At 45.2% G+C, this 12,372-nt stretch overlaps 1 protein-coding gene across 1 annotated transcript in view; it reads left to right on the top strand.

Moving 5' to 3' along the window:
• The window catches only part of CUL5 (cullin 5), a 32,259-nt gene extending 26,952 nt beyond the window's left edge, over positions 1 to 5,307 (top strand). Inside the window, exons 18-19 of the mRNA XM_075715613.1 lie at positions 337 to 460; positions 1,633 to 5,307. Of these exons, the coding sequence (XP_075571728.1) occupies positions 337 to 460; positions 1,633 to 1,827 (319 nt within the window). The 3' untranslated portion in view covers positions 1,828 to 5,307. The remainder of the gene's footprint in view (positions 1 to 336; positions 461 to 1,632) is intronic.
• Positions 5,308 to 12,372: the final 7,065 nt, after the last annotated feature.

The raw sequence follows: 12,372 nt of genomic DNA, 5'->3' as shown, positions 1-12,372 counted from the left end.
ATTCCTCTAAAGAACCCTAATTTTATATAATTAAACTGAAATATATTTCTCTGAAACATTATTCTTTAAAATAGTACCGGTAACTTTTCAACTTCGGACACTGTTGGTTTCAGCTAATGGATTTTTTTGTAATGCTAGTGTATTCGGGTTTTATTGTGCGGAGACATTGGCATTGAGTTTTGATTTGTCAGCCAGCTATCTCACTGCTGCAATGCTAATAGCCTATAAATATCTGATATGTGATGGTACTCCTTGCTGCTGTAATTTAAGTTTAACAGGAATTCCTTCACTGAAAATGTGTTTTTTGCTTATTTTCATACAATACAACTTTTTCAGAAAAAACGCTAAAGTTCAGAAAAGGGGCAAGATAAATTTGATTGGTCGATTGCAACTGACTACAGAGCGAATGCGGGAAGAGGAAAATGAAGGAATAGTCCAGCTAAGAATATTACGAACCCAGGCAAGTAAACTGCCAGAGGAATAGAAAATTACCCTATTTCTTTTGTTGTATTATCACTACTGCATGTTGTCCACATTTGGATGTTGATGTATGAAATGAGTATTTTGAATCCCATGGAACTTCCTTTTGCTGTTTGGCTTAGATCCTTCATCAATACAGGATTTTGCACATGTGTTTGTGCACTTGTCCTTATCAGCCTCCTGTTCTGATGTACCAGGTGATCGTTTTTAAAGAGGACAAAGCAGATACTAAGCAAGTGGTGAAGGCATAACTGTGTAGTGGTGGGGCAGCAGATGGTAAAGTTGGCTGACTTGAGCCACCAACATGAACAGTGTTGTTGATCTTAAGACGTCTTTGACTGCTCTCTATGAAGAGAGTAGAGTAAATCTCAGAGATGGAATGATGCTTTAGTAACAGCAGTATGACTGTTTGAGAGGCCTCCTCTTTAGAGGGAAAGTTTGTAAGTACATCTTAGATGTACAAACTACAGCTTCCTGCTTTGTGGTTGGTTGTCCTTCAGTCATGTCAAATCTTTTGAGCTGACAGTTCTAAAAAAAACTGATTTTTTGGGGGCATCAGAGATCAGTACCTATAATGGAGTCTCAAAAATCCCATGTTTACCTTCAAATTGCAGGTCTCTTCTGTCAGTCAGATTAGATTCAAGGCCATGCACAGTGTGAATTGTACCACCTGACTTAACATCTTGGCCATACTTCCAGCAGAAGGATTAATGCCTGGTTGTATTTATGAAATGAGAACTCCTTGTGAGTTCCAATTTGACACAAAGCTTGCATTTCATGAGCTATTCACAAGGCATATCACAAGTCACCCTGGAAATGGTGACTTCTGCTCAGAGAGTGAATGAACATTAGGTTTTAGTGAGTAATTGACACTCTAGATACAAGATTTAAATATAGATTCTCCTTTGGCTGGACTTGTCTTACATCTTTTGCATCTTGCCAGTGCTTCATTCTTTTTATTTATCAGCTTCTTTGTAAAAGCAGTTCAGTATCTACTTAGGCTAAGAAATGCAGCATATATCTGATTTTTAAGGAAAAATACAGATTTCCTTGCTGTCTTGCCTTACCAGGAGCCCCTATTAATGCTGTGTTCACTTTGTCACTTCAACCAACCATTTAAAAAAAATTTTTTTTTCTCTTGTTCCCCACCAGGAGGCTATCATCCAAATAATGAAAATGAGGAAGAAAATTACTAATGCCCAGCTTCAGACTGAACTGGTAGAAATACTGAAAAACATGTTCTTGCCACAAAAGAAAATGATAAAAGAGCAAATTGAATGGCTTATAGAGCACAAATATATCAGAAGAGATGAGTCCGATATCAACACCTTCATATATATGGCATAGTGGAGGACTCTGCAGGATGCTGAGAACGTAAATGGAAGGGTGCTTGGACAGACAGCTGCAACAGTTTGTGCTGCAGAAGGACTTGTTTTGACTTTCGTTACGTATTAAAATCCCTGCCTTACCTTACAGAGGACTATATTTTGCCAATCTCATTCAGCTAGCATGATGGCATTCCCTTCATGTTGCACACTTTTAACAGCATGCTGTTTTGTGGCAGACTTACATTCATGAAGAGCCCATTGTGAACTTTTTAAAGTAGATTTGATTTACACCCACCAGGAAGAATACAGGTTTGGGTTTTTAGATGACCAGTACTTGCACAAGGAAAAAATATTCAAATATTCATGCACTGAGGAACTGCTATTAGTTTTGTTTTGGGTTTGGGGTTTTTTGGGGGGAGGGTTTTGTTTGTTTGTTTTCTTAAATGCAATTAGGTCTAGAAGTAGCACTTTCACTTTTGTGTTTTGGATCAACAGAGTAATGTACTGTCCACCTTTGATCCTTTTTATGTAATAACATTTGAGACACACAAACACACGCATCACAACTGATATGTATTTGTTACAGTTAAAACCTGTTGGCTAGAGCAGTGCTTCAATCTAGTAACTGGATTTTAATAATTGACACATAAGTGACATAAAATAATTCCAAGTCATGGATGATATTTTTCCTTAAGCAAGAGATGATTGTTTTTAAATTGTTTGCTGTAAACAAGTGGATATATGTTATTTGTTACCTTATTTGGAGGGATGATTTGCTACAATCCTTTTTGAGAAGGTGAAGCTTTCTTGAATGATAGTTTACTCTAAAAGCAGTTTTCATGCGTGGGTCTGTTATACTGAACAGAATATTAAGTGTATTTCCTTGTACATTTAATATTTGTATTCCAGATATTTAAATATGACTACATATATCTGAATGCATTAAAGAGTTAAGTGATGCACAACTCGCCCAGAAAGAAAATAACACTTGAAGATCCCTGTACTAGTTGCTTATTGGTAACTTTATACATACATGCAAGGCTAATCCAATTGGACTGGTTTGTTGCTTAGAAGTCAACATCTTTATACGAAAACAAACCCTCTGCTTTTTATTTTTAAACTGGCAGGGTAGGAAATACAATTCTAATGAAAATGGTAAAAAGCTAAGGAGGAATACCTTGTTTAGTGTATGCAGAGAGAGTGCCAAATACACATCAGGAATTTCAACTTTTTAATGTTACCTCTTCTGTTTTCAATCATCTTAAGTAGTCATTTGGCACTGCCTGCCTCTCTGCTACTCTGAAATGTCCCAGCATGTACTGGACTGATAACATGAATCACTGGAGCAGAGTGCCTGTCTTGGGACAAAAGGTAAGTAGTGCTTTACTCAGTTCTGTATAAATATTCTTCTATAAATTGCAAGTGTGCGATTTTTTTTTTTTTTTAATTAACCAGTTCAAGTACAACATCTAAAGGTCTCATCTTCTTTGATGATTGAAAGGGGGAAGAGGGTACAATTAACTTTAGTCAAAAAGGAAAACCTTCCAGTAAGTAGGAGGAGGAGTTTTGCTTTCACATGGTTGCAGTAAAGCATAAAGTAGGCGTGGTTTAAAAGCAAACTACAGGAATGGCTGTTTGCACCCTTGAACAGGCTGCATGCTCTATTACTGATGTAAATGCCAATGTGACTGCCTGAGAACAGTGTGTACTTGGACATCTATTTGAGTTAAGAAATTTTCAGTAGTGAGGGTTTCATGAACAAGAGATGGGGACAAATGGAGACCTGGCCAATTATGGTTGATTGAAATCCCACAGCTTATCTTACATGCTTTTATTGATACTCAACAGTAGATGCTGTTTAAAAATATTGCATCTTTTATGTTGGCCCTGTGCTGTTGCGATTCAGAATCAAAAGCAAGTGGTGCTCTGTGTAGTTAATCAGTAAAACGACTTGAACATTAGAAAACAAAATTCTAATAAAAAACTTTGTCCCTGCAAGACAAGGTCTTTGTAACTTAAAAGTAATAAATGCTCACTTGGGATAATTGGGAGAAGACATGACAGTCTGAGCACACTCTTTTCAACACAAAAAATTCCAGCCCTTAACCAGCGAAGAACAAGTGTGAAATTGTCACGGAGAAGGAGCTGCAAAGGGGGGTAATGCTGATTTTGAAGCCATTGACTTAGATTTGAGAGAGAAGTTTAAGAGGCGGCATCTCAGATAAAACTGTTTAGGAAGCTGGGGTGTATGCAGAAAGCAACAGGTTGCTAAAAGATAAGGAGCTGCACGTTCCGTCAACTAATAAATATAAAATAATACACCCTAAATGTTATCTATATTTCTCAACACCTGGGATGCAGAAATATAATTGGTAATGTGCCTATGACATGGTCATTTTTCTTTAAATATATACCAGAAATGGATGTCGGGTTTTTTATTAAATCTGAGACTCACACCAGCAAATTTGTTCAAGATGCAGAATCACGTTTAGCATCCTTCATCAGGTCACTTTCACCAGTATGCACTTAAAACTAGTATCACCTGGGGCACAGGGAGATACCTGGGGTACACTGTTCTTTTGGGGAGGGTAGAGTTCAGATCTAAATGAAAATGAACTGTTCTTCACTTGCAATATGGCAACAACGCACTTTGAAGGCTGCAATTTTTAGCTATGAATATATATGTCCAAAGACCTAGCTTAAAGAGGTGCTGCATCTGAAAAACATGTTGCCACACACACTGCCACGGTGAATAGCTATGGAATGAAATCTGATGTAGAAGAGGGGGGGGAAAAAATCACTCTTAATGGGTTTAATTAAGAAATACTGTTAAATCTTTCTCTGTCCCAACAACTTGATGAGGATCTCGGTTTCAATTCTGAAGTCTTCCATTTTCCTCTTTCCACAGTTGGTGTCCCTAGCTTCTATTTTTACTCATCTACCTTTCATTTGTTACAACTGTAATGCAATTACATTTCCAAAAGACAATGTGACTTTTCTCGTTTTCACCTTTTTAAACTTAATATAAATGTTCTGAATGTTCACATGTTGCATTTATTTGCATTGGGATGCCATTGTCCTGTAAAGTGCAAATTTTAAAAATACAATTGGCAAAAAGATTTGATAGTTTTACAGAAAGATTTGCTATCTTAAACTCAAACTGTTTTCTATTTTCATCTAAATGACTGGGATGCTATCTTTGTAATCCTTTGAGGTCATATTTGTGAAATAAACAATACATGAAAGCTTTCCTGTCATATACACTATATGTAGTCTGGAGTGTTGAGCAAACTTGAGTTCCTGAGTTGTAATATCTATCTACGTATGGTATTTACAATTTTGAATGTGTGCCACTACCAAGATAATAATGCTGTACAATTTTGAATGGTGGTAGTTTCTGTATGGCAGTCCAGCTGAACTATTTTGATGTACTGCTTAATTTTTGAATTTTATTTTTTAAGTTGTATAATTTATTTTCTTGCAAAATAAAAATGTAATATAAAAGACTACTCATTTAGCAAGGTATTTTGATGTCTTCCCCTGCAAAATTTTTAAGACTAATTCAGGTACTGAAAAACATCACTGTATGAAATTTGCCTGATTCCAAGTCCCAAAGTCTGTTATGATCAGAGTACTAAAAAAAAAAAAAAAAAAAGAGACTTCCAGTTCTTTTCTTGTTACAATTTCAAAGTACTTAAGGTTTTACATAGAGCTATTTAGTCTTCCGAATTCTATTTAAAGATGAGCTGTAGTCTTTCAGTTTGAATTTGTCAAAGCCTGCCATGCCAAAAGTGGCTGGGGGTGCCTGACTTTATGGCATTTTTGAAAAGGGTTATATTTCTGTGTAACTTACTGGGATGTACTTGGATTGCCAAGTGTTTTGGTTGATTTGTCTCTGAAATTAGTTACAATGAGCGTCACTGAAAGTTACTGGTGTTGCCACCAGATTGTTGGGACCTTCAGGTACCTGATTCTGCAGTAAACAAACAGTGATGTGGGAACAGTCGATGGCCCCAAGGAGTGCTTTTACTGTAATGGCTTTTCTTCTCTGATTGTCCTTGCCTTTTAATGTGAATCTCTTTTTACATTTCGACTCTGTGAGCTGGTGCACTTAAAGAGTGTTTTGTGCTTTCTGGTATGTGCAAAGGTTAAAACTATTTGTATGGAATAAATAACTATTTTTGAGTGACTGCTCACTGCGCGTGGCAATTTTCAAACTGGCAGTTCTTACAGGCAGAACTTTGAAAGCATGGTGCCATTATTTCCAACCTTTTTTTTTCCTCTGTTAAGGCAAGGTGTAGTCTTTCCCAACAGTGGTGTTCCAGGTGGAGTTGTTCTCTAGAAATAAGCCAGTTATCACAGGAGTTGCTTAGCTGAATCAACTCCTACCAGGTTAAATTGATCACAGTTCAGGTAGAATCATTGACCTAAATATGAAGGGCTCTAAACCTGTTTCATTCGTCTGATAAATCAAGAACTTGGCTTGCTTGCTTTGTTTTATGTGTAAACATCTCTCTCTAGGTGTAGGCATGGTGCCTTGCATTTCATCTTTATTCTAGTGGTGGAGATGCACTAGGTACCTGCAGTCGGACACTGTGCTCCAAGTCCTGCATGCGATCTGAAACACCTGTAAGAGAGAACGGCTGGGAGCATGTAGCTGCTGCTTCAATCTGCTGATCTGGGGCACGGTCAAAGCAAATCTTATCTCCCAAGTGAAGGAAGAGCAGCACAGTGTCGTGGTTTTTAATAGTCTAAAAGGCTGAACACTGAAAATCAGCGACTTTTAAATTAGTGCATTATAGTTGTTCTTGGTGTGAAGAGATGCTGAAAGAATTAAAGAAGGGAATGCACTATGGTTTTCTTTCTGTGTGCAGTTCCTGTTTTAAGACCACGGCCTAATATTATGTATGCATGGCTCGGGATTTGCCATCACTTGCAGTCAGTGATTTGTACTACTGAAGACATCAAGGAAATTACCACACCTCCTGCATTTTTTGTAGCAGGGAGTTGGAACTTAGCTCACGCTGAGGTAAATATGGAGGATTTATTGCACCAGACAGGTAATCTAGATGTCAGTAAGCCCCCCTGGCCCAGAAGACATTCAGCCATTGCTTCTGAAGGAACGGAGGTGTGAAACGGAACTGCTGGCCAAGGTGCGTCACCTGTCACTACAACCAGCTTTGGTGCCAGGGGACTCGCAGGTTGCCAGCAGCGTCTGACTAGGTTCCACAACAAATGGTGTGAAGGAAACCACATCGCCATGGAGCTGGGGAAGCTGCGGCTTCAGCTGGGAGAGGAGCATTCAAACGTGGATGTGACTGAGCTTTACAAAAGCAGAAAGGCGGAGAGTAAGGCAGAACTATTTTCACAGAATCCTGTAACATCAGCATTAGGCCTACTTGATAAAACCAGCAGATTGGTTTAAAACGCCAGAAGAGGACTTGTTTCCAGGGGATGCTGGGGATGCAGATCGCAGGTATCAGCAGGTTCAAAAAGGGTGAGACAAATTCCTGGTAACAGATAAGGAAGGCAAGTATATACCCCCTAACATCACCGAAAAGTGAAGGTGGATGCTGGGGAGGTCTGGAGAAAGTGCCTTGGCTCTTCTTAGCCTCAAGCAGTGGCTGTAGGGGGTGATACTGTGCTACAGTCCTTATAGAACTCTTGAATTCTCCTAAATACGAATTACCCTGAAAAATCTTAAAGCCCTCCCAGAAAAGAAGGGCTAAAGAGGCGGGGGGAGTGCAACTAATTGACTAGAGGCGGCAACACATGCAGGGAGGGAGGAGGAAGATGTATGAAGATCACCGACCAGGACCAAAGACGTAAAACGTAGGGGAGCACCCTGCAGAGCACCCTTGTCAGCGCCCACCATCTCCTGAAGGCGTCCGAGCAGCCCCGGGCCGCTGCCTCCTGGGGGGGGGACCCCACAGATCCCACAGGCAAAAGGGTTTCTTCCCTCCTCCCCCTCCAGCTTCCTCCCACCGGTGGTGTGAACGGCCATTGGGCCAGGGCGAGGCGGCGGCTGTTGAGGGCATCCCGCCAGCGGCGGGGGGTCGGGACCGGGAGGGCGTAAATAAGGCGATGTGGGGGAAAGTGCAGCCCAAACCGCCAGGAGAGGGACTGTGCCATAGTGCGGCCCCGGGCACCCGCGTGCGCACGAGGGAACGCTGCCTGCGATGGATATTTGGTTTACCTGTTAAAGGAGTTCGTTCTGTGTTTTTTTTCCTTCTGCATTAGGTTTGTATCCTGAAATAGATTTATTAACTCTCGGGAGGAGATGCTGCTTTTTTCTTCACGTAGCTTCTCTATGCACTGGAATTCTTACGCAGCTGCAGACTGACTTTTAAACTAGTGTTATTTCAACAATATCTGTCATCTTGTTGGAGCCTTGAAGTTGCATAACAGTTAAATAATTTTATTATAGTGCTTTGTTCTATCTTCTGAATTCCCATAGAGTTAATACTTATGTTGCTGAAAACTGGTAAACTACCCCATAACCTCGCTTACCCCTTAGGCCAGGGACACGATGCTCTGTATGTTACAACAGTCGCATTTCAGCAATGTCCTAACCAGAAGACCATCGTACATCGAGTTGATGACCCACATACCAGTTAACCTGAGAAGACACAGGGTACGTTACAGCACAGGCTATGCTGTGCTATGGCGTGGGTGCAGCTTGGCCTTCTGTCCTATCCTGTGCTCCAGGTTTCCCCCAGCCACATAAAATACTTGGGCAGCTAATTGTAACGAAGGAACCTATAGGAGCTCCCTCCTGCCATTCGCAATGACATCATCTGCGTGCTGTGTTCATCTCAAAGCGAAGCAGCACGTTCTCGTGTGAACATCCTTTTGTTCATCCGTGGTAGGAACCATGACCAGAATTGTTTTCTTCTCAGAAGATCCTACAAGACCTCTAAAGACCAAAACGTTGGGGAACCTCTCCACAGACGCAATCTGCACCACGGGCCCTGCCCCCACTGGAGGTGTGCATGATGCTGCACAGCTCGGGGTTCCCAGTGTCTGAAGGGAGGTAAGATTTTCTTTACTGTCCTCTTTTTCCTCCTCTTGTGAACTCTAATAAAGGGCCCAGTAATCAGTATGTCTGGGAGTCCCAGTGCCTTTCTGGCTGGGATGATATGAACACTATTCCTAGTGCATCCCGGAAAAAGGGCCTTATACTACAGGAGTGAAGGTGAAGTTAAATAAGAGTTTTCCCTTTTTTTGTTCTGTATGTTTTTGGCATTACTCGTTTCTGAAAAAACATTCTCATCCAACCAAGTTGGAAGTCTTTTCTATATGCTACCTATGTATTTTCGGGGTAAAATCTTCAGTTCTTCCTGAGTCAATATTTGTCAGTTCCTGTGTTATCTCTGATTTGTACCTGAAAACTTTGGCTCTAAATCAAAGGTCTAGACTAGATTGGTCAAACTCTCAAAACATCAGCTACCGACAGTCAAGGAAGCAAAAGAGTACAAATGCTTCCCTCATCTGTGCCAGTCCCAATCAGCCTCTCACCGTGTGTCTGGAGAATCTTTAGACATATATGGGAAGGAAGATGTACAACAGAAAATGAACTGGAGCAATGTTGATGAATGTTAGTTTCACAACATGATTTAAAAAATAATAAAAAAATTAGTCAAGATAGCAAGTGGATGGTAACAAGTTGTTGAGATACTCTTGCTTTCCAGATGGTGCATTGAAAGGATGCCTCCTGGTATTTGTTCCAGTTTGTGGTCCTAAGGGGAGGGAAGGAAGGCTGCAAGTAAATGCCTTACCTGAGTTGTAGGCATCGACTCCAGGGAATGTAGCAGTCAATCATTGGGTTATTGTAACAGATGGTATGCTAACTCCTTCAGGAATTAAAAAAAAGTGGCTGAGGAGAAGGTGAGCAAGGCTAATCAGAAACAAATATGGAACTGCTTCTCCTAGACAGTGTGCAGCAGCACAATTCACAGAGAATGTCACCTTGTCTTTTGAGCCTCTTTTGAGATACAAAGCTCAAGACCAGGAAGGACCAGGCTTTTCCTAGCCTAGCTGCACGCATGTTGGGTAGACAGAGTGGAAAGAGGCACTGCCAGCCAGCCAGCCAGCTGTAGAGATTTAATACTGGCCTTCATTTAGAAATCTGGATTTGGAGGCAGAATCATAGAATGCTTTGGGTTGGAAGGGACCTTTAGAGGTCATCTAGCCCAACCCCCCTGCAATGAGCAGGGACAGCTTTAACCAGATCAGGTTGCTCAGAGCCCCATCCAACCTCACCTTGAATGTTGCCAGGGATGGGGCCTCTGCCACCTCTCTGGGCAACCTGTTCCAGTGCTTCACCACCCTCATTGTAAGAAACTTCTAATGTTTAGTCTAAATCTATTCTTCTTTAGTTTAAATGTTATTCCTTGTCCTGTCACAACAGGCCTTATTAAAAAGATTCTCCCCATCTTTCCTATAGGCTCCCTTTAAGTATTGGAAGGCCGCAATAAGGTCTCCTCGCAGCCTTCTCTTCTCCAGGCTGAACAATCCCAACTCTCTCAGCCTGGCCTCGTAGGAGAGGTGCTCCAGCCCTCGGATCATTTTGAAGGGGAAAAGCAAAATGCAGGGAAGACTGTGGAACCAGTATGGGTGTCCAGAGATTGAGCTGGGGTCGAGCAGGTACCAACCTTTCCGTAAAGGCAGCTGCCGAGGCAGTTCCTGGCCAGGTTTGAATTCTGAGGGTAACAGTTTTAGATGTTTATGCCCAGGGCTAGACAGGAAAGAGTTTAAGGGGAATTAAGTTGCCGGCTTTTGTGAAAACAGCATGCAGCTACAGCACAAGGGCACGCCAGACTCACGGTGCCCCAGCCTCGGAAATACTCCAGCACCTGCCTCCCCGCGGGCCTTGTACCTGCGCAGGTGTGTTTGTGATAGGGGTTCCCCGTGGGGATGAATTTCTGCCGATTTTGCTTACTTTAGCTGGGCTCTGAAGCGGGGCCGGGCGGAGGAGCGGCAGAGCGGCTTGGGCCGTGCTTCCCCTCGCCGGGGGGAAGAGGAGACAGCCCGGGGAGCTGGCTCTCGCCCTGCAAGGGTCCTCCCCGCCGCCTTCACACCGTCCGTTAGCAGTCGTTGCTCCGCTCTGCACGGAGACCAAGGCTGTCCCTCCCGCGCCCGGCCCTGCTCCTCCGCAGCCCCCTTCCCTCTCCTCAGGGCGGGCTGCGCCGCCGCCCCACCCCTCCCGGTCCCCGAGCGGCGGCGATGGAAGAACTGCGCCCATGGCTGCGGAGAGGCCGCCCCGAGAGGGCGGCGGCGAGCCGGGCCGGGCCGGGCCAGGCCAGGCCACGCCCCCGCCGCAAACCCACCCGCCCCAGGGGCCACGCAAGCGCAGGGCGGGCGCCGCTCTGCCCCGCGGACGCTGCGGCCCGCCTTCCAGCCCAGCCAATGGCAGGGACGGGTTTGCCACCGCCCTCGGCCCTAGGCCCAATGGGAGCTGGGAGGGGCGGGGCGTCGCCGTCTATAGGCCGAGGCGGGGGCGGGAGTGAAGGTGACGGGGGCGGCCGGCGGGAACATGGCGGCTGCGGTGGTGGTGCTGGGCTGGCGGCGCCCGGCTGCGGAGCTGCTGCGGGTGAGGCGGGCGGCGCGTGGGGCGGGCCCCGGCCCGTCCCGTCCCTTCCCCTCCCTCCCTGTGCGGCCCCGGCTCCGCCGCGGCGCCCGGAAGGACTTGGCCAAGGTCACACCCGCGCCTGCGGCCGGGAAGGCGGCGCCCGCCTCACCTCACCCCTGGGGAGCCCCCGGCCCGGGAGGGAGCTGAGGGGAGGGAGCAGGGCCCGGGCCGGCTCCTGCGGCGGGGCCCTCGGCGCGGGGTGCGGGGGCCGGTGTCCGCCGCGGCCTGCAGGGCTGACTGGGTGGTGAGGGGCGGCTCCCCCGCCTCGACAGCCCCGGGCCGGGCACGGCGCTAAGCCCGGCGGGACCTTTAGCCGCGATCTTGAGAGCGGCTTTTTCCGCTGCCTCATCAGGGCCTGGGAGCGCCGCGGGCTGGCCAGGGCCCTCGCCCGGCTCCTCAGCGCCTTCCTTCGTCATTCGCTGCCCTGCGAAGGCCCTGCGCCTGTTACCCGCCTCGGCGATAAGGATGCGCCGCCGCTGTCGAGGGCCTTCTCCAGCCGGGGCTGGGAGGGGAAGCAGGTAGCAAATGTGCTGCCTCGATGTGCACAAGGTAGCTTCATGAGAGACGGAGGGCTGGGCGCTGAGATGGAGTGCTCCCGCCCGAAGAGCCACAGTGGGTGACTGCTGTGAGGCACTGCTGACCTGACCTGACCTGACCTGACGGGTGGGGGTGCCTGCTTTGCCTGGGGCGCTGGGGATCCTCTCACTGGGCTTGTAGAGAGCTGGGCTGGGAAGAAAAGGGCAGGTGAAGCATCCACGCTGCGCCGGATCGTATGTGGATTGGCCGTATTGTCATACGCAAAGCTGAAGGTTGTGTCTTACCAGCTGCAGAAAGTGTTTTTTTGTTTTGTTGTGGGGTTTTTTTTTTTTTTTAAATCCCTATAATTGACACAGAGCATGACCACTACTGGCAGATGCCAGTTACATGTAGAAG

This window comes from Pelecanus crispus, chromosome 1 (assembly GCF_030463565.1).
Source record: "Pelecanus crispus isolate bPelCri1 chromosome 1, bPelCri1.pri, whole genome shotgun sequence".
NCBI classification, from domain to species: domain Eukaryota; kingdom Metazoa; phylum Chordata; class Aves; order Pelecaniformes; family Pelecanidae; genus Pelecanus; species Pelecanus crispus.
Note: the sequence above shows the minus strand (reverse complement) of the source record. Positions and strands in the feature narration are given on the sequence as shown.